General features: G+C 47.3%; 1 protein-coding gene across 1 annotated transcript in view; it reads right to left on the bottom strand.

The window, feature by feature from the left end:
* dcps (decapping enzyme, scavenger) overlaps window positions 1-19,548 on the bottom strand; it is a 76,094-nt gene extending 56,546 nt beyond the window's left edge. The window contains exons 1-2 of the mRNA XM_067971092.1: window positions 19,324-19,548; window positions 8,926-9,094 (exon numbers count right to left, since the gene is read on the bottom strand). Coding sequence (XP_067827193.1) covers window positions 8,926-9,094; window positions 19,324-19,530 — 376 coding nt within the window. The 5' untranslated portion in view covers window positions 19,531-19,548. The remainder of the gene's footprint in view (window positions 1-8,925; window positions 9,095-19,323) is intronic.
* Between the last annotated feature and the right edge of the window lie 3,066 nt (window positions 19,549-22,614).

The following is a 22,614-nucleotide window of genomic DNA, read 5'->3' as shown; positions in this document are numbered from 1 at the left end:
GGGCTGAATGGCCCACTCCTGCTCCTATTTTCTATGTAAAGATGGAGGTGAGGGTGTGAGCAGAAATGTTGTGGTGAATGGAGGGCCAAAGGCTAGATAGTTGGAAATTTGAAAGTGCCGTTGTAAGTGACTTGGTGGGGGGGGGGGGGGGGGGGGGGGGGGGGGTGTTTCCAAGGTAGAACACAGGAGGTGGGGTTGGGAGGGGGAAGGGGGCTGTGATGGAGATGGATACAAGGAAGTGATCAGAGATGGCCTTATCTGTGATTGACATGATGGGAGTAGAGAGGCCACGTGAGATGGCAAAGTCAGGGGGTGTCTGTAAATATGGGTAGGTGAATTTATATGGAGGGAAAGATTAAGGGAGGATAGGAGGGCAGTGAACTCAGAGGAGAGAGAGCATGATGAGTTGAGACAGAGGTTGAAGTCACCAAGAATGAGAAGTCGCTCGGCACAAAGGCTGAGAGAGAAAAGCAGTGAAGATATTTTTGGTGAGAAAGTTGGCATGGTACTTGGGTGGGTGATAGAGAAAGAGGATTTTAATGGAGAGGTGAAAGGATGGAACAAATGAAATGCTCAAAGGAGAAGGAGCCAGAGGAGTAGGGGGACAGACCAAAGACGGGGCAAGTGGTGGAAGAAGTAGCCAGGTGGGGAGGCTTCATTAATGGGGAAAGTATCAGCACCTGTCAGCCAAGTTTTCGATAAGGCCATGATGTCAATGCAATCATCCACAATAAGCTCATGGATGGCAAGTGTTGTTCACAAATGAACGGACATTCTGGAGGGAGATGTGGAGAGGGGCGATGATTGCTGATCCATTGGCAGAGTGCACAGGGTCAGCGCTGGGAGGGGTGAATGGGACAGGAAGGAAAAGAAAGACTTGCATTTATATAGCGCCTTTCACGGCCTCAGGATGTCTCAAGGCGCATTACAGACAAATAAGTACTTTTGAACTTTAGACATTGTCGTAATGTAGGAAATGTAGTGGGAACCGTACCTTTGGGACGGCCTTCATCTGAACCGTGCTGGGGCCAGTGTTCTGGCGAAACGTATAACTGGGGCGATAGAGAAGGCATTAAACTAAATAATGGGGGCAAGGGATCAAGTAAGGCAAGATGTGATAAATTAAAGAAAGAAGACAAGGCAAGACAGCAAGGTAGCAATAAGGGAAATGATAATCAGAGAGTGGCAGGAAGGGACAGAGCATGCAAACTTAAGAGTGCGCCAACAGATAAGACTAGAGGTTGCAAAAATAGTAAAAAGACAACACTAAAGGCTTTGTATCCGAATGCGCCTAGCATTCATAACAAAATGGATGAATTGACAAATCAAATAGAAATAAGTATGTACGATCTGATAGCCATTAGAGACATGGCTGCAAGATGACAAAGGCTGGAACCTGAATATTCAAGGGTACTTGACATTTCGGAAGGACAGGAAGCTCGGAAAAGGTGGAGGGGTAGCTCTGATAACTAAGGATAACATGAGTGTAAGAGAGAGAAATGACCTTAGTTCTAAAGACCAAGATGTAAAATCAGTTTGGCAAATAGTAAAGGCAAGAAGTCACTTGTGGGAGTAGTTTACAGGCCCCCTAACAGTAGCCACACTGTAGGACAGGGTATACAGGAAGAAATAATGGGGGCTTGTGAGAAAAGAACAGCGATAATCATGGGCGATTTTAATCTATATATAGATTGGAAGAATCTGATTGGCAAAGATAGCCTGGAAGATGAGTTCATAGAGTGCCTTCGGGACAGTTTCTTACAGCAGCACGTTCTAGAGCCAACCAGAGAGCAGGCTATTCTAGATCTGGTAACGTGTAATGAGACAAGATTAATTAATTACCTCATTGTAAAGGAACCTCCAGGTAGCAGTGATCACAATATGAATGAATTTCACATTCAGTTTGAGGGAGAGAAGAGTGAGTCTAAGACTAGTGTTTTAATCTTAAATAAGGGCAATTATGAGGGCATGAAGACAGAGCTGGCTAAAGTGAACTGGGAAATTAGGTTAAGGGATAGGTCAGTAAATCTCTGCCACTGCATCTCTAATAAGATATTTCATAACACTCAGCAAAGGTACATTCCAGTGAGAAAGAAAGACTCTAGGGGAAGGACATACCATCCGTGGCTAACTAAGGAAGTTAAAGATAGTATCAAATTGAAAGAAAAAGCATACAATTCCGCAAAGATTAGTGGCAGGTCAGAAGATTGGACAGAATATAAAAAACAGCAAAGAATGACTAAAAGAATAAGAAGGAGGGAGAAATTAGAGTACGAGAGAAAGGTAGCTAGAAATATAAAAACAGATAGTAAGAGTTTCTACAGGTATTTAAAAAGGAAAAGAGTAAGTAAAGTGAGCGTTGGTCCTTTAGAGAGTGAGTCTGGAGAATTAATAATGGAGAATAAGGAAATGGCAGATGAATTGAACAGATATTTTGCGTCCGTCTTCACTGTAGAGGATACAAATAATATGCCAGAAATAATTGTGAATCGAGAGGTGAAAGGGAGGAAATTAAAACATTTACAATCATCAGGGAAAGGGTTTTGAAAAAATTATTAGAACTAAAAGCTGACAAGTCCCCAGGTCCTGACGGACTTCATCCTAGGCTCTTAAAAGAAGTGGCTGCAGAGATAGTAGATGAATTGGTATTAATTTTCCAAAATTCCCTAGATTCTGGAAGGGTCCCATCAGATTGGAAAATAGCAAATGTAACTCCTCTATTTAAGAAAGGAGGGAGACAGAAAGCAGGAAACTACAGGCCAGTTAGTTTAACATCTGTCATAGGGAAAATGCTAGAATCTATTATTAATGAGGCTATAGCAGGACACTTAGAAAATCTCAATGCAATCAGGCAGAGTCAACACGGCTTTGTGAAAGGGAAATCGTGTTTGACTAATTTATTAGAGTTCTTTGAGGAAGTAACAAGCAAAGCGGATAAAGGGGATCCTGTGGATGTGGTGTACTTGGATTTCCAGAAGGCTTTTGACAAGGTGTCATATCAAAGGTACTACACAAAATAAGAGCTCATGGTGCAGTGGGTAACATATTAGCATGGATAAAGGATTGGTTAGCTAACAGGAAACAGAATAGACATAAATAGGTCATTTTCAGGTTGGCAAGATGTAACGAGTGGAGTGCCACAGGGATCAGTGCTGGGGCCTCAACTATTTACAATCTATATCAATGACTTGGATGAAGGGACCGAATGTATGGTTGCTAAATTTGCTGATGACACAAAGGTAGGTAGGAAAGTAAGTTGTGAAGAGGACATAAGGAGTCTGCAAAGGGATATAGATAGGTTAAGTGAGTGGGTGAAAATTTGGCAGATGGAGTATAATGTGGGAAAATGTGAACTTGTCCACTTTGCAGGAGGAATAGAAAAGCAGTATATTATTTAAATGGAGAGAGACTGTAGAACTCTGAGGTACAGAGGGATCTGAGTGTCCTAGTACATGAATCACTAAGTTAGTATGCAGGAACAGCAAGTGATTGGGAAGGCAAATGGAATGTTGTCATTTATTGCAAGGGGAATGGAATATAAAAGTAGAGATATTTTGCTACAGTTGTACAGGGCATTGGGGAGACCACATCTAGAGTATTGTGTGCAGTTTTGGTCTCCTTATTTAAGAAAGGACATAATTGCTTTGGAGGCAGTTCAGAGAAGGTTCACTCGACTGATTCCTGGGATGAGGGGGTTATCTTATGAGGAAAGGTTGGACAAGTTGGGCCTGTATACACTGGAGTTTAGAAGAATGAGAGGTGATCTTATTGAAATATATAAGATCCTGAGGGGACTAGAAAGGGTAGATGCTGAGAGGATGTTTCCCCTTGTGGGAGAGACTAGAACTAGGTCACAATTTAAAAATAAGAGGTCTCCAATTTAAGACGGAGATGAGGAAAAATGTTTTCTCTCAGAGGGTCGTGAGTCTGTGGAACTCCCTTCCCCAGAGAGTGGTGGAGGCAGGGTCATTGAATATTTTTAAGGCTGAGTTAGATAGATTCCTGATTAACAAGGGAGTCAAAGGTTATAGTAGTTGGACGGGAAAGTAGGGTTGAGGGCACAATCAGATCAACCATGATCTTATCAAATGGCAGAGCAGGGCGAATGGCCTACTCCTGCTCTTAATTTGTATGTTCGTATGAAACATGCCAGCCAATTTGCGCACAGCAAGGTTCCACAAACAATGTGATAATGGCCAGATAATGTGCTTTTTAGTGATGTTGGTTGAAGGCTAAATATTGGCCAGGACACTGGAAAGAACTCTCCTGCTTTTCTTCGATATAGTGCCATGGGATCATGAGGCAGATGGGGCCCCGGTTTAACATCTCATCCGAAAGACGGCACCGCTGACAGTGGAGTGCAGTACTGAGGGAGTGCTGCACTGTCAGCCTAGATTTTATGCTCAAGTCGCTGGAATGGGACAGGCTCAGCACTGGGAGAGGTGAATGGGACGGGAAGGAGAGTGGCAAGATTAGCCCCCTGCCTTGCAAGGGGGCAGCAACGAGTGCTTCAATGGGCCCTTCAGAGGATGCCAAGAGAGGCACAGAGGGAAGCTGTGGGCTTATCCAAGAGGGAGTCAAGCCTGGGACGGTGGCAGGAGAGAAGGAAGGTTGAGGAGCAGGGAAGGTTAGGATAGGGATTTTGCCGAGGTGGGGGGGGGGGGGGTGGCCGCAGAGTACCAGAGAGAGGGGAGAAATGAAAGGAGGCGTGACGACAGGAGAGAGGGGCCTTGGAGGGACAAAGTGAAAAGAAGAAAAAAGGGGAATGGAAGTGATGAGCTGGGGTCTGGAGCGGCAGCCAAAATACACATGCCAATTCTCTATCCCACTCCCACTCTGACCTCCCTGTCCTCGGCCTCCTACACTGTCCCAGTGAAGCTCAATGCAAACTCAAGGAACAGCACCTCATTTTTCGACCTGGCACTTTACGGCCTTCTGGCCTCAACACCGAGTTCAACAACTTTAGATCATAATCTCCACTCCCATTTTCTCGGACAGCAGGTGCTGGTAATGGTTCTGCTGTAACCATTTACATTTCCTCTGGACCCATCTTTTGTTTCTTTACTTGTCCCATTACCACCATATTTTGCCTTGCATCATTATCCTTTTTGTCATTTAATTACTCCTGCTCTGCATCCTATCACAGTCCTTCCCCTAAATTCTCCCCCCCACAAACCCCCCCTCCCCCCCCCCCCACCTTTTCCCTGGCTCTGCACTTGCTCAAAAACTGTCAAATCTCTAAGTGCATAAGAAGTTGGAGCAGGAGTAGGCCATACGGCCCCTCGAGCCTGCTCCGCCATTCAATAAAATCACGCTTGATCTTCAACCTCAACTCCACTTTCCTGCCCGATCCTCATATCCCTTGATTCCCTTAGAGTCCAAAAATCTATCCTGAGACTATGCCCCCTCGTTCTAGTTTCTCCAGCCAGGGGAAACAGCTTCTCAGCATCTACCCTGTCAAGCCCTCTCAGAATCTTATGTTTCAATGAGATCACCTCTCATTCTTCTAAAAAGCAGAGAGTATAGGCCCATTCTACTCAATCTCTCCTCATAGGACATCCCTCTCATCCCAGGAATCAATCTAGTCAACCTTTGCTGCACCGCCTCTAGGGCAAGTATATCCTTTCTTAGATAAGGCGACCATAACTGTATACAGTACTCCAGGTATAGTCTCACCAAAGCCCTGTACAATAGTAAGACTTCTTTACTCTTATACTCCAACCCCCTTGCAATAAAGGCCAACATTCCATTTGCCTTCCTAATTGCTTGCTGTACCTGCATGTTAACTTTCTGTGCTTCGTGTACCAGGACACCCAAATCTCTCTGAACACCAACATTTAATAGTTTCTCACCATGTAAAAAATATTCTGTTTTTCTATTTTTCCGACCAAAGTGAATAACTTCACATTTCCCCACATTATACTCCATCTGCCACTATCTTGCCCACTCACTTAACCTGTCTATATTCCTTTGCAAACTCTGTGTCCTCCTCACAGCTTACTTTCCAGCCTAGCAGAGGATACAGAGCAGGAGTAATTAAAATGACAAAAAGGGATAATGATGCAAGGCAAAATATGGTGGTAATGGGACAAGCAAACTTGGATACATTACACTCGGTCCCTTCATCTAAGTCATTAATATAGATTGTAAACCTAACTTCTTCCAATTCTGATGTAAGGTCATTGACCTGAAACGTTAACTCTGTTTCTCTCTCCACAGATGCTGCCTGACCTGCTGAGTGTTTCCGGCGTTTTCGGTTTTTATTCTGTATTACATTATCAATGGGATTGAGTTGCCGAGGCTTCAATGGCAGCACTTTCAGGACTTAAGATCACATGGCTGGGCCATAAGTTGGACACCCCGATAACCCAGCACCCTGCTGGTCTGGGCCAAGCAAATTGAGGGCCCCAAGTCTTGGGCAAGCAGAATTGTTACTACTTTAGGTAAAAACATCCATCAGTATTGATAATCTTAGTTCAAGGCAGCAGAATGGGACCTGAAGGGAGTAGAGATAACAGTGTTGCCCGATGTTCCAGGGAGTAAGTACTGTGCTGTGTGGTACTAAGCCACATAAACCTTAGAGCAGAGAAGGTTAAGGAGAGAGCTGGTAGAGGTATTCAAAATAACGAGGGGTTTTGATAGAACAAGTAGGTAGAAACTGTTTCCTCCAGCAAGTGGATTGGTAACCAGGGGTCATAGATTTAAAATAATTGGCAAAAGAATTAGAGGGGAAATGAAGAGAAATATTTTTTTTTTTTAAACAGAGGGTTGTTAAGATCTGGAATGCACTACTTGAAAGAGTGGTGGAAGCAGATTCCATAGGAACCTTCAAAAGGCAATTGGACATGTACTTAAAGGGTTATGGAGAGAAAGCTGGGGTGCATGACTAAATTGGATAGCTCTTTCAAAGAGTCGGCACAGCCATGATGGGCAAATGGCCTCCTTCTGTGCTGTACGATTCTATGATTCTAAAGATTGGAGGTGCAGTTCCTGGTTTGTGGTGAGTCAGCCAACCCCAGTGGGAAGACAGTTAGGGGTACAACTGGCCTCAGTGTCTCTAGTGACTCCCTGCTGTAAACTTCATGCATGGACATTGGCCAAGGGCAGGATTGGGCTAGGCTGTGATGTCATCCACAGTTGGCACTACTTCAATTCATAACTCTAAACTGCTACTGCCTCAACACCAACAGTGAGAGAACATCATTGTACCCCAGTGTCATACAGTGACAGACCTGTAACCCCAGTGTTATAGTGACAGACCTGTAACCCCAGTACTGTACCCCAATGTTATAGTGACAGACCTATATCCACCAGTACTGTACCCAGTGTTATATAGTGACCGACCTGTATCACCAGTACTGTACCCCAGTGTTATGCAGTGACAGACCTGTACCCATCAGTACTGTACCCCAGGGTTATACTACCGACAGCCCATGTTTGAAAGAACAATATCCGTAAATCTGGTGAAGTTCAAGTGGACACAATACGAATGTTTCACACTCCCACATGTGCTTCACTCAAATACTAAGAACAATCAGCATGGATTCGTTAAGGGAAGGTCGCGTCTGACTAACTTGATTGAATTTTTTGAGGTGGTAACAAGGAGGGTCGTTGAGGGTAACGCGTTTGATGTAGTGTACATGGTTTTTAGCAAGGCTTTTGACAAGGTCCCACATGGCAGACTGGTCAAAAAAGTAAAAACCCATGGGATCCAAAGGAAAGTGGCAAGTTGGATCCAAAATTGGCTCAGTGGCAGGAAGCAAAGGGTAACGGTTGATGGGTGTTTTTGCGACTGAAAAGCTGTTTCCAGTGGGATTCCACAAGGCTCAGTACTAGGTCCCTTGCTTTTTGTGGTATATATTAATGATTTGGACTTGAATTTGGGGGGCTTGATCAAGAAATTTGAGGGTGATACAAAAATTGGCTGCGTGGTTGATAGTGAGGAGGAAAGCTGTAGACTGCAGGAAGATATCAAAGGACTGGTCAGGTGGGCAGAAAAGTGGCAAATGGAATTCAATCCAGCGAAGTGTGAGGTAATGCATTTGGGGAGGGCAAACAAGGCGAGGGAGTACACAATAAATGGAACGATACGGAGAGGTGTAGAGGACCAAAGGGACCTTGGAGTGCATGTCCACAGATCCCTGAAGGTAGCAGGACAGGTAGATAAGGTGATTAAAAAGGCATATGGAATACTTTCCTTTATTAGCCGAGGCATAGAACATAAGAGCAGGGAGGTTATGCTAGAACATTGGTTAGGCCGCAGCTTGAGTACTGTGTACAGTTCTGGTCACATTACAGGAAAGATGTGATTGTACTAGAGGGTACAGAAGAGATTTACAAGTATGTTGCAAGGGCTGGAGAATTTTAGCTATGAGAAAAGATTGGATAGGCTGGGGATGTTTTCTTTGGAACATAGGAGGCTGAGCGGAGATTTAATTGAGGTATATAAAATTATGACGCGGCTAGATAGAGTGGATAGGGAGGACCTATTTCCCTTAGCAGAGGGGTCAGTGACCGGGGGCACAGATTTAAAGTAATTGGTAGAAGGATTAGAGGGGAACTGAGGAGAAATTATTTCACCCAGAGGGTGGTGGGGGTCTGGAACTCACTGCCTGAAAGGGTGGTAGAGGCAGAAACCCTATAACTCATTTAAAAAGTACATGGATGTGCACTTGAAGTGCCGTGACCTACAGGGCTACGGACCAAGTGCTGGAAAGTGGGATTAAACTGGATAGCTCTTTATCGGCCGGCACGGACACGATGGGTCAAATGGCCTCCTTCTGTGCCGTAACTTTCTATGATTATGTGACCACTGTATCTAGAGAGCATGCAGAATTTAACTAATGTTGGAAAAGTAACCTGCAGCCCAGCCTGCTGCTGACCAACTGTGAGTGGACAGAAGGGCTGGGCCAGACTGCACCGTACCATTGAAGGCTGGAAGTGGATGGAGATGGTGAGTGCTGTAGATGTCATTTCTTATCTGCAGGCGAAGGTCTGCGTCCTTGTTGAGAAGCTGCGGCAGAGTGTCCTCGCGAAATGGCGTCTTCTCTAGAATTACCACGGCGTCCTGAATGTCTCCACAGTCCTCTCCAACCTGCCACATTAAAGAAACTGCTTACCAAAACTGACAGAACAAAGCCCTCTGCCACCACCAAAAAGTACGGTGTAATGTGCCTAGTCCAGTCAATATAATCTAACAATATCGAGTTACATCGAAACTACAGCACAGAAACAGGCCAGTCGGCCCAACTGGTCTATGTCAGCGTTTATGCTCCACACGAGCCTCCTCCCTTCCTACTTCATCTAACCCTATCAGAATATCCTTCTATTCCTTTCTCCCTCATGTGTTTATCAAGCTTCCCCTTAACCGAATCTATGCTATTCACCTCAACTACTCCTTGTGGTAGTGCGTTCCACATTCTTACCACTCTAAAAGGTAAAGAAGTTTCTCCTGAATTCCCTATTGGATTTATTGGTGACTATCTTATATTTATGATCTCTAGTTTTGGTCGCCCTCACAAGTGGAAACATCTTCTCTACCCTATCAAACCCTTTCATTATCTTAAAGACCTCTATCAGGTCACCCTTCAGCCTTTTCTTTTCTTTTCTAGAGAAAAGAGCCCCAGCCTGTTCAGCCTTTCCTGATAAGGATATCCTCTCAGTTCTGGTATCATCCTTGTGAATCTTTTTTGCACCCCCCCCCAATGCCTCTATATTCTTTCTATAATATGGAGACCAGAACTGAGCACAATACTCCAAGTGTGGTCTAACCAAGTTTCTACACAAGTTTAACATAGCTTTCTAGTGTTTGACCTGCCAAACCATCAACTCGAAATCTGGCAGCCAGTTTAAAAACTAGAGCAGTCCTGACATCCCCATTAACCACACCAAGCATTCTTTGGCCACTTTGAGCAAGACCAGCAATTTGATGACAACTGCTGTGGGGAAGAAGTGGTTTTGTGGCTCAGTACCCACTGGAAGCTGGTTTGAGATAGCCTTAAAATCATTTCATCTGAGCGAAATATCTCAACTAGATTCAAAAGCAAGATCCAACAACAACAACTCCCATTTATATAACGCCTTTAATGTAGTAAAACGTCCCAAGGCGCTTCACAGGAACTTTATCAAACAAAATTTGATACCGAGCCACATAAGGAGATATTAGGACAGGTGACCAAAAGCTTGGTCAAAGAAGTAGGTTTTAAGGAGCATCTTAAAGGAGGAGAGAGACGTAGAGGTTTAGGGAGGGAATTCCAGAGCTTGGGGCCTAGGCAGCTGAAGGTCTGGCCGCCAATGGTGGAGCGATTAAAATAGGGTTTGCGCAAGAGGCCAGAACTGGAGGAGCACAGAGATCTTGGAGGGTTAAAGGGCTGGAGGAGGTTACAAAGATAGGAAGGGGCGAGGCCATGGAGGGATTTGAAAACAAGGATGAGAATTTTAAAAATCGAGGCATTGCACAGAGATGATGGGTGAACGGTGAATGGATGAGCTCAAGTTTATGGAGGGTTGAAGATGGGAGGCCGGCCAGAAGAACACTGGAATAGTCAAGTCTAGAGGTAACAAAGACATGGATGAGGGTTTCAGCAGCAGATGAGCTGAGGCAGGGGCGATGGTACGGAGGTGAAAGTAAGCGGTCTTGGTCTGATGGTCTGATGTGTGGTCGGAAGTTCATCTCAGGAGAAAAATAGGACACCAAGGTTGCTAACAGTCGGGTTCAGCCTCAGACAGTGGCCAGGGAGAGGGATGGAGTCACTGGCCAGGGAACGGAGTTTGTGGCGGGGACTGAAGACAATGGCTTCGGTCTTGTCAATATTTAGTTGGGAGGAAATTTCTGCTCATCCAGTACTGGATGTCAGACAAGCAGTGTGACAAATCAGACAGTGGAGGGGTCGAGTGAGGTGATGGTGAGGTAGAGCTGGGTGTCATCATCGTACATGTGGAACCTGTGTTGTCGGATGATGTCGCTGAGGGGCAGCATGTAGATGAGAAATAGGAGAGGGCCAAGGATAGATCCTTGAGGGATTCCAGAGGTAACGTTGCAGGAAGAGAAGCCAATCCAGGTGATTCTCTGGCAACAATTGGTTAGATCAGAGTGAAACCAAGCGAGGGCAGTCCCATCCAGCTGGACAAAGGAGGAGAGGAACTGGAGAAGGATAGTGTGGTCAACCGTGTCAAAGGCTGCAGGTCGAGAAGGATGAGGAGGGATAGTTCACCATCGTCACAGTGACTTTAACGAGGGCTGTTTCAGTACTGTGCAGGGGCGGAAACCTGATTGGAGGGATTCAAACATGGAGTTGTGGGAAAAATGGGCACGGATTTGGGAGGCGACAATATGTTCAAGGACTTGAGAGGAAAGGGAGGTTGGAGATGGGGAAATAGTTTGCAAGGACAGAGGATCATTTTCCAGCCTTCCATGGGGCAATCTGCTTCGGTTGGAATTTCAGGCTCCAACTGTGTATTTGTGATCCCATTCCGCTCTTTCCCAGTAGCCCTGCAAATTTTTTCCTCAGGTTCCTTTGATTCTTTTGCCAATCACCTTAAATCTGTGTCCTCTGGTTCTCGACCCTGCCTGTACCACCCTTTCAAGCAGCACATTCCAGATCATAAACTACTCACTCCATAAAAAAGTTTTTCCTCAGGTTCCTTTGATTCTTTTGCCAATCACCTTAAATCTGTGTCCTCTGGTTCTTGACCCTTCCGCCAATGAGAACAGTTTCCCTTTATTTACTTTATCTAAACCCTTCATGATTTTGAACACCTCTATCAAATCTCCCCTTAACCTTCTCTGCTTTAAGGAGAACAACCCCAGCTTCTCCAGTCTGTCCACGTAACTGAAGTCCCTCATCCTTGGAACCATTCTGGGAATTTTTTTCTGCCTTCTAAAGTCAATGGAAATCGCTCAATCAGCTTCTACTGTTCATCAAACTGAAAACTTTGCTCTTGCTTTTAAATCAGACCAGAGACCTTGTTGAACACAGATGTATAACAAACCGCTTGCCTTACAGAAATGTCGCATTTATTTATAATACTTCCCAGGTTGGTCCTGATGTTACAATTATTACAAGGTTCCCCTGATGATTCAGTGAGCAGTTGAGCCATACAGACTCAGGTTCAATCCTCCGTCTATGCGGCGTTCGTTGATCTCAGCTGGGGGGGGGGGGGGGGGGGTGGTGGTGGTTTTGGGGGGGGGGGGGCGCGCTACTGTTGGCCTCAGTGCCCTGGGTTAGTAATGGGAACAGTCTGGCAGGTTCCCTGCTCCTGAGCACAATCTGTTCCCCGCACCCACCGTGCACGAGTGCAGACGTTAAGGGTGAACAGGATCAGGCTCCACTCTGATGCCCTCATTGCCCGGTTTCACACTTGGGCAACGACCACTTGGGCAAGGTAACAGAGGGCAACTGGTGTCCAAGTGGGAACCTTATCCAGTAAAGAGTCGCAGCCATCGGGAGAATGGAGCAGAGGAAATAAGAAACAAGTTAGCATCATCTCTTCAGTGCCATCACTAATTACCTGGCTTGAACGCATTCGGACAGATTTCTCTTCCACGCAGACACAAGTATCTGCACACACCGGCTGAGAGAACACGACTACAGTCTGACGTCAACCACCTGTGAGCCACAAGCTGTGATGCTGTCCAAGGAGCAGCAGCTTCTCTCATGAGGCCATTGACATAACCCAGCTGTCTCCAGCGGAAGGAGCCCTGTGGCACTGGCCCCATTCCACAAGAGCATCTGGTGGACTCTCTAAATCTGCCAAACAATGGTGTCTGAAGTTGGAGGAATCATAGGTAATAAATGCCTGGAGTTGTGCCTGATGGCACACATCAAACGTTCCTATATCAAGAGGGTGGAAGTAAGTGGGGTCTTTCCAGCTACAAGATGTCAAACCTGTCGAAGCAAGATTGAAACCAAATCAACCCTGCATGGCAGATTGGTAATCGGACACTGCAGGCAGATGTGCAGTACTCGAGGACACTGCTGATGATTGAGAAGCCTGGATCATTAACGGTACCTGGAGGGGTAGGCCTTTTGTGGTATGCCAAGATTCTTCAGTCAGCTCCAGATAACAACAACTTGCATTTATATTGCACCTTTAATGTAGTAAAACATCCCAAGGTGATTCACTGGAGCATAAGCAGACCAAAAAAAAAATTTGACACGGAGCCAAAGAAGGGGACATTAGGACAGGTGACCAAAAGCTTAGTCAAAGAGGTATGTTTTAAGGAGGAGAGAGCGATGGAGAGGTTTAGGGAGGGAATTACAGAGTTTAGGGCCTAGACGGCTGAAAGCACAATTGCCAATGGTGGAGTGAAGGAAGTGGGGGATGGAAAGAAGACAGAGTTGGAGGAACGCAGAGATCTCGGAGGGTTGTAGGGCTGCAGGAGGTTACAGAGATAGGGAGGGGTGAGAACATGGAGGGATTTGAAAACAAGGATGACAATTTTAAAATCCTAGGCGTTGGATCGGGAGCCAATGTAGATCAGCGAGCACGGGGTGATGGTGAACAGGACTTGGTGCGAGTTGGGATATGGGCAGTAGAGTTTTGGATAATCTTAAGTTTATGGAAGATGCAAGATGGGAGTCCGGCCAGGAGAGGATGGAATGATTGAATCTGGAGGTAACAAAAGCATGGATGAGGGTTTCAGCAGCAGATAAGCTGAGGCAGAGGTGGAGATGGGCAATATTTTTTTTAAAAATTTGTTCATGGGATGTGGGCGTCGCTGGCGAGGCCAGCATTTATTACCCATCTCTAATTGCCCTTGAGAAGGTGGTGGTGAGCCGCCTTCTTGAACCGCTGCAGTATCGGGTACGGTAGCATAGTGGTTATGTTACTGGGCTAGTAATCCAGAGGCCTGGACTAAAATCCAGAGTCATGAGTTCAAATCCCGCCACGGCAGCTGGCGAATTTAAATTCAATTAATTAAATAAATTCAATTAATTAAATAAAAATCTGGAATTAAAATACTAGTATCAGTAATGATGGCCATGAAACTACCGGATTGTCGTAAAAACCCATCTGGTTCACTAATGTCCTTTAGGGAAGGAAGCCTGCCGCCCTTACCCGGTCTGGCCTATATGTGACTCCAGACCCACAGCAATGTGGTTGATTCTTAATTGCCCTCTGAAATGGCCAAGCAAGCCACTCAGTTGTAAAATCTCGCTACGAAAAGTCATAATAAGAATAAAACCGGACGGACCACTAGGCATCGGACCACTAGGCACCGGACACGACAACGGCAAAACACCAAGCCCAGTCGACCCTGCAAGGTCCTCCTTACTAACATCTGGGGACTTGTGCCAAAATTGGGAGAGCTGTCCCACAGACTAGTCAAGCAACAGCCTGACATAGCCATACTCACAGAATCATATCTTTCAGCCAACGTCCCAGACTCTTCCATCACCATCCCTGGGTATGTCCTATCCCACCGGCAAGACAGACCCACCAGAGGTGGCGGTACAGTGATATACAGTCAGGAGGGAGTGGCCCTGGGAGTCCTCAACATTGACTCTGGACTCCATGAAATCTCATGGCATCAGGTCAAAAATGGGCAAGGAAACCTCCTGCTGATTACCACCTACCGTCCTCCCTCAGCTGATGAATCAGTCCTCCTCCATGTTGAACACCACTTGGAGGAAGCACTGAGGGTAGCAAGGGCACAAAATATACTCTGGGTGGGGGACTTCAATGTCCATCACCAAGAGTGGCTCGGGAGCACCACTACTGACCGAGCTGGCCGAGTCCTGAAGGACATAGCTGCTAGACTGGGCCTGCGGCAGGTGGTGAGCGAACCAACACGAGGGAAAAACTTACTTGACCTCGTCCTCACCAATCTACCTGTCGCAAATGCATCTGTCCATGACAGTATTGGTAGGAGTGACCACCGCACAGTCCTCGTGGAGATGAAATCCCGTCTTCGCTCTGAGGACACCATCCAACGTGTTGTGTGGCACTACCACCGTGCTAAATGGGATAGATTCAGAACAGATCTAGCTGCTCAAAACTGGGCATCCATGAGGCGCTGTGGGCCATCAGCAGCAGCAGAATTGTATTCCAGCACAATCTGTAACCTCATGGCCCGGCATATTCCTCACGCTACCATTACCAACAAGCCAGGGGATCAACCCTGGTTCAATGAGGAGTGTAGAAGAGCATGCCAGGAGCAGCACCAGGCGTACCTAAAAATGAGGTGCCAACCTGGTGAAGCTACAACTCAGGACTACATGCATGCTAAACAGCGGAAGCAACATGCTATAGACAGAGCTAAGCGATTCCACAACCAACGGATCAGATCAAAGCTCTGCAGTCCTGCAACATCCAGTCGTGAATGGTGGTGGACAATTAAACAACTAACGGGAGGAGGAGGCTCTGCAAACATCCCCATTCTCAATGATGGCGGAGTCCAGCACGTGAGTGCAAAAGACAAGGCTGAAGCGTTTGCAACCATCTTCAGCCAGAAGTGCCGAGTGGACGATCCATCTCAGCCTCCTCCCGATATCCCCACCATCACGGAAGCCAGTCTTCGGCCAATTCGATTCACTCCACGTGATATCAAGAAACGGCTGAGTGCACTGGATACAGCAAAGGCTATGGGCCCCGACAACATCCCAGCTGTAGTGCTGAAGACTTGTGCTCCAGAACTAGCTGCGCCTCTAGCCAAGCTGTTCCAGTACAGCTACAACACTGGCATCCACCCGACAATGTGGAAAATTGCCCAGGTATGTCCTGTCCACAAAAAGCAGGACAAATCCAATCCGGCCAATTACCGCCCCATCAGTCTACTCTCAATCATCAGCAAAGTGATGGAAGGTGTCGTCGACAGTGCTATCAAGCGGCACTTACTCACCAATAACCTGCTCACCGATGCTCAGTTTGGGTTCCGCCAGGACCACTCGGCTCCAGACCTCATTACAGCCTTGGTCCAAACATGGACAAAAGAGATGAATTCCAGAGGTGAGGTGAGAGTGACTGCCCTTGACATCAAGGCAGCATTTGACCGAGTGTGGCACCAAGGAGCCCTAGTAAAATTGAAGTCAATGGGAATCAGGGGGAAAACTCTCCAGTGGCTGGAGTCATACCTAGCACAAAGGAAGATGGTAGTGGTTGTTGGAGGCCAATCATCTCAGCCCCAGGGCATTGCTGCAGGAGTTCCTCAGGGCATTGTCCTCGGCCCAACCATCTTCAGCTGCTTCATCAATGACCTTCCCTCCATCATAAGGTCAGAAATGGGGATGTTCGCTGATGACTGCACAGTGTTCAGTTCCATTCGCAACCCCTCAGATAATGAAGCAGTCCGAGCCTGCATGCAGCAAGACCTGGACAACATCCAGGCTTGGGCTCATAAGTGGCAAGTAACATTCGCGCCAGATAAGTGTCAGGCAATGACCATCTCCAACAAGAGAGAGTCTAACCACCTCCCCTTGACATTCAACGGCATTACCATCGCCGAATCCCCCACCATCAACATCCTGGGGGTCACCATTGACCAGAAACTTAACTGGACCAGCCATATAAATACTGTGGCTACGAGAGCAGGTCAGAGGCTGGGTATTCTGCGGCGAGTGACTCACCTCCTGACTCCCCAAAGCCTTTCCACCATCTACAAGGCACAAGTCAGGAGTGTGATGGAATACTCTCCACTTGCCTGGATGAGTGCAGCTCCAACAACACTCAAGAAGCTCGACACCATCCAAGATAAAGCAGCCCGCTTGATTGGCACCCCATCCACCACCCTAAACATTCACTCCCTTCACCACCGGCGCACTGTGGCTGCAGTGTGTACCATCCACAGGATGCACTGCAGCAACTCGCCAAGGCTTCTTCGACAGCACCTCCCAAACCCGCGACCTCTACCACCTAAAAGGACAAGAGCAGCAGGCGCATGGGAACAACACCACCTGCACGTTCCCCTCCAAGTCACACACCATCCCGACTTGGAAATATATCGCCGTTCCTTCATTGTCGCTGGGTCAAAATCCTGGAACTCCCTTCCTAACAGCACTGTGGGAGAACCGTCATCACACGGACTGCAGCGGTTCAAGAAGGCGGCTCACCACCACCTTCTCTAGGGCAATTAGGGATGGGCAATAAATGCCGGCCTCGCCAGCGACGCCCACATCCCGTGAACGAATAAAAAAAAAAAGTCCGTGTGGTGAAGGTTCTCCCACAGTGCTGTTAGGAAGGGAGCTCCAGGATTTTGACCCAGCGACAATGAAGGAACGGTGATATATTTCCAAGTCGGGATGGTGTGTGTCTTGGAGGGGAATGTGCAGGTGGTGTTGTTCCCATGTGCCTGCTGCTCTTGTCCTTCTAGGTGGTAGAGGTCGGGGGTTTGGGAGGTGCTGTCGAAGAAGCCTTGGCAAGTTGCTGCAGTGCATCCTGTGGATGGTGCACACTGCAGCCACAGTGAGCGGTGGTGAAGGGAGTGAATGTTAAGGGTGGTGGATGGGGTACCAATCAAGTGGGCTGCTTTGTCCTGGATGGTGTCGAGCTTCTTGAGCACTCATCCAGGCAAGTGGAGAGTATTCCATCACACTCCTGACCTGTTCCTTGTAGATGGTATTATGGGGGTGGAAGTAGGCAGTCTTGGTGATGGAGAGGATATGGGGTCGGAAGCACAGCTCAGGATCAAATAGGACGCCACGGTTGTGAACAGTCTGGTTCAGCCTCAAACAGTGGCCAGGGAGAGTGGTGGAATCGGTAGCTAGGGAACGGAGTTTGTGGCAGGGCTGAAGACAATGGCTTCAGTCTTCGCAATGTTTAATTGTTGGACATTTCTGTTCATCCAATACTGGGTGTTGGACAAACAGTTTGACAACACAGACAGTGGAGGAGTTGAAAAAGATGGTGGTGAGCTAGAGCTGGGTTTCGTCAATGTATACATAGAACCTCATGAGAAATAGGAGGCGGCCAAGGATAGATCCTGTGGGGACTCCAGAGTTAACGTTGCATGGACAGGAAGAGAGGCCATTGCAAGTGATTCTCTGGCTATCACTAGATAGATAAGAATGGAACCAGGCCAGTGCAGTCCAACTCAGCTGGACAACAGAGGAGAGGCGTTACATAGAACATACATCACAAACAGGTCATTTGGCCGAACTGGTCTATGCTAGTGTTTAAGCTTCATAAGAGCCTCCTCCCTCCCTACGTCATCTAACCCTATTAGCATAACCTTCGCTTCCCCTTAAATGCATCTGTGCTATTCGCCACAATTACTCCACATTCTAACCGCTCTCTGGGTAAAGAGGTTTCTCCCAAATTCCCTATTGAATTTATTAATGACTATCTTATATGATGTATGGCCCCGAGTTTCGGTCTCCCCTACTTCTTTACATCTACCCTATCAAGTCACCCTTCAGCTTTATCCTTTCTGGAGAAAAGACAGAGCCCCAACCTGTTCAATCTTTCCTGATGGGTATAACCGCTCAGATCTGGTATCAGCCTAGTAAATCTTTTTTGCACCTTTTTCAATGCCACTACATCCTTTTTATAATATGGAGGCCAGAACTGTGCACAGTACTCCAAGCGTGATTTAACCAAGGTTTTACATAACTTCTCTACTCTTCAATTCTGTCCCTCTAGAAATGAACCCCAGTGCTTGGTTTACTTTTTTTATGGGCTTCTTAACCTGTGTTGCTACTTTTAGTGATCCCTTTGCTCCTCTAGCCCATTTAGACCCTTATTTTGCAAGGTGTAGGTGGCCCTCTTATTCGTCCTACCAAAATGCATCACCTCACACTAATCCAGTTTGGAGGAGGATGGTGTGGTCAACCGTATCAAAGGCTGCAGACCGGTCAAGAAAAATGAGGGGGGATCTGAGTGAAGGTTGCTGGGGGGAGTTGGGTTGAATGCCTCCAATTGTTGTTACAGAGCTCACTGGCTCAATTCAGAGGTAATTTATTCATTCTCGTCCACCTTCAAAATCCCTGCGCTCCCTAAACACAACTTCAAGGCGCCACACTATGGCCCCGCCCCTTTCTCGAGCCCCGCCTCTCCCGCCCATTGGCCCCGCCTCTATCTCGAGCCCCGCCTCTCCCGCCCATTGACCCCGCCCCTTTCTCGAGCCCTTCCTCCCCCGCCCCTTTCTCGAGCTCCTCCTCTCCCGCCCATTGGCCCCGCCCACTCAGGCCCCTCCTCTCCCGCCCATTGGCCCCGCCCACTCTCAGGCCCCTCCTCTCGTGCCCATTGGCCCCGCCCACTCTCTCAGGCCCCCTCCTCTCGCGCCCATTGGCCCCGCCCACTCTCTCAGGCCCCTCCTCTCGCGCCCATTGGTCCCGCCCACTCTCTCAGGCCCCTCCTCTCGCGCCCATTGGCCCCGCCCCTCACCTTCCCGTGAATGAAGATGGTCTTATCGCGCGCGCTCTCTCTCAGTATTTTCTCCACACGGAAGTTGTTGAGGCTGAAGCCGCTCCGCTCGGACGGCGCCGTGCTGGGCTCCGGCTGCGGTTCCGGCTCCGGCTGCAGGTTGCTCTCGCTCACTCTCCGCTTCTTTTCCGCGGGCCCCGGCGCGCTCTCCGTCCGACTGTCCGCCATCTGCAAACCAGCGCCCGCCTTTACTCGTCGGCCAATCAGCGAGCCTGGTGATCTCTGCGGCTAATGAGCGAGAGCTTTACTCACTGCAGCCAATCAGCGGAGGTCTTATTATGACGCCGGCCATCTTCCTGCACAAGACAAGCCGCTGGTGTCACTGGAGACCCGCCCTCCGCCGCGCCACCTGCTGGCTGGAGGACCGGTTTACAGCCGTCCCCAGAGGCAAGTAGCTGCTGCTTATAAATAGCATCAGCAACAACTTTCCAAAGAGATTTTATTCATTCATTGTTTTATCACATTTTCAATAAACCACAGACTTTACCAGAGTTGTTCTGAACCAGTTTTCTGAGCATGTGGAAATTTCTAAATGATAAACTAAATAGAAATTAGATCTATTTTTAAAAGTGCCTTGTAATTCAGAGAGCCTCAGTGCCATATAATATGATTAGGCAGAATCCACACAGTTTTATGAAAGGGAAATCGTGTTTGACAAATCTATTTTTTGAGGATGTAACTTGCAGGGTAGATAAGGGGGAACCGGTGGATGTGGTATATTTGGATTTTCAAAAGGCATTCGATAAGGTGCCACACAAGAGGTTGTTACACAAGATAAGGGCTCATGGGGTTCGGAGTAATATATTAGCATGGATAGAGGATTGGTTAAAACAAAGAGTAGGAATAAACAGGTCATTCTCAGGTTGGTGGGCTGTAACTATTGGGGTGCAGCGGGGATCGGTGCTTCGGCCTCAGCTATTTACAATCTATGTTAATAACTTAGATGAAGGGACCAAGTGTAATGTATCCAAGTTTGCTGATGATACAAAGCTAGATGGGAAAGTGAGCTGTGAGGCTGATGCAAAGAGTCTGCAAAGGGATATACACAGGTTAAGTGAGTGGGCAATGTGAGTTCATTCAATTTGGTAAGAAAAATTGAATATTTTTTAAATAGTGAGAAACTATTAAATGTTGGTGTTGAGAGGGATTTGGGTGTCTTTGTACAAGAAACACAGAAAGTTAACATGCAGATACAGCAAGCAATTAGGAAGGCAAATGGTATGTTGGCCTTTATTGCAAGGGGGTTGGAGTATTATGAGTTACTTACTACAGTTGTACAGGGCTTTGGTGAGACCACACCTAGAGCACTGTGTACAGTTTTGGTTTCCTTACCTAAGGAAGGATATACTTGCCTTAGAGGTGGTGCAACGAAGGGTCACTAGATTGATTCCTGGGATGAGAGGGTTATCCTATGAGGCGATTGAGGAGATTGGGCCTATACTCTCTGGAGTTTAAAAGAATGAGAGGTGATCTCATTGAAACACATAAGATTCTAAGAGTGCTTGACAGGGCAGGTGGCAAGAGGATGTTTCCCCTGACTGGAGAGTCTAGAAGTAGGGGACATAGTCTCAGGATAAGGGGTCAGACATTTAGGACTGAGATGAGAAAGAATTTCTTCACTCAGAGGGTCGTGAATATTTGGAATTCTCTACCCCAGGGAGCTGTGGATGCTGAGTCATTGAGTATATTCAAGACTGAGATTGATAGATTTTTGGACTCTTAAGGGAATCAGGGGATATGGGGATTGAGCGGGAAAGTGGGGTTGAGGTCAAAGATCAGCCATGATCTTATTGAATGGCGGAGCAGGCTCGAGGGGCCGTATAGCCTGCTGCTGCTCCTATCTTATGTTCTTATGACCCAAAGCCCCCGTGCGCTGCCTAGGCATCACAGGCTCTCTGGAGAGACTGACAAGGATGCAGAAGCACTCTATGATAGACCATCCCAGATAGTTACTGAGCAGAGAAGGTTAAGGGAAGATTTAATGGAATTGTTGAAAATTATGAAGGGTTTCGAAAGAGTAAATAAAGATAAACCGTTTCCACTGGCAGGAAAGTCAGTACCCAGCGGACACAGATTTAAGACAAATGGCAAAGAACTGGAGGGGAAATGAGAATTTTTTTTACGCAGCAAGTTGTTGTGATCTGGAATGTATTGCCTGAAAGGTGATAGAAGCAGTTTCAATAGTAACTTTCAGAAGGGAACTGGATATATACTCGAAAAGGAAAAATTTGCAGGGCTGTGGGGAAAGAGCAAAGGAGTAGGACTAATTGGAGAGCTCTTTCAAGGAGCCGGCCCAGACTTGATGGGCTGAATGGCCTCCTTCTGTGCTGCATGATTCTGTGAACAACTTGCGTTTATATAGTGCCTTCACAGATTCCAACACCACCACCCCCCATTCTCACAGTGAGTTCACAATCGTAACCTTGCCTGATAAATAGCAATGATCCGAGCTTAGCAGACAGAGCCGAAGAGTCATCCTATCCCCATCGCATCTCGGAAAAAGAGCGAAAACAGGGTGAAACAGTAAATTTGATCAGAAACACAGCGTGAGAAAAGTAACTTTTCTTCTGTCAGCTGTATGATCCATGAATCTTGCAAAATCCCTCCGTAGCACGAGACCCAGAACACCTCCCCCCACACACGCTGGAAACGACAGTTACATCACCTTCCAAATGTTTTTTTATTCGTTCACGGGATGTGGGCGTCGCTGGCGAGGCCGGCATTTATTGCCCATCCCTAATTGCCCTTGAGAAGGTGGTGGTGAGCCGCCTTCTTGAACCGCTGCAGTCCGTGTGGTGACGATTCTCCCACAGTGCTGTTAGGTAGGGAGTTCCAGGATTTTGACCCAGCGACGATGAAGGAACGGTGATATATTTCCAAGTCGGGATGGTGTGTGACTTGGAGGGGAACGTGCAGGTGGTGTTGTTCTCATGCGCCTGCTGCTCTTGTCCTTCTAGGTGCTGGAGGTCGCGGGTTTGGGGGTGCTGCCGAAGAAGCCTTGGCGAGTTGCTGCAGTGCATCCTGTGGATCGTACACACTGCAGCCACAGTGCGCCGGTGGTGAAGGGAGTGAATGTTAAGGGTGGTGGATGGGGTGCCAATCAAGCAGGCTGCTTTGTCCTGGATGATGTCGAGCTTCTTGAGTGTTGTTAGAGTTACGCTCATCCTGACTTGTGCCTTGTAGATGGTGGAAAGGCTTTGGGGAGTCAGGAGGTGAGTCACTCGCCGCAGAATATCCAGCCTCTGACCTGCT

This window comes from Heptranchias perlo, chromosome 33 (genome assembly GCF_035084215.1).
Source record: "Heptranchias perlo isolate sHepPer1 chromosome 33, sHepPer1.hap1, whole genome shotgun sequence".
In the NCBI taxonomy this organism is placed as follows: Eukaryota; Metazoa; Chordata; class Chondrichthyes; order Hexanchiformes; family Hexanchidae; genus Heptranchias; species Heptranchias perlo.
This window is presented reverse-complemented; position numbering and strand designations above follow the sequence as displayed.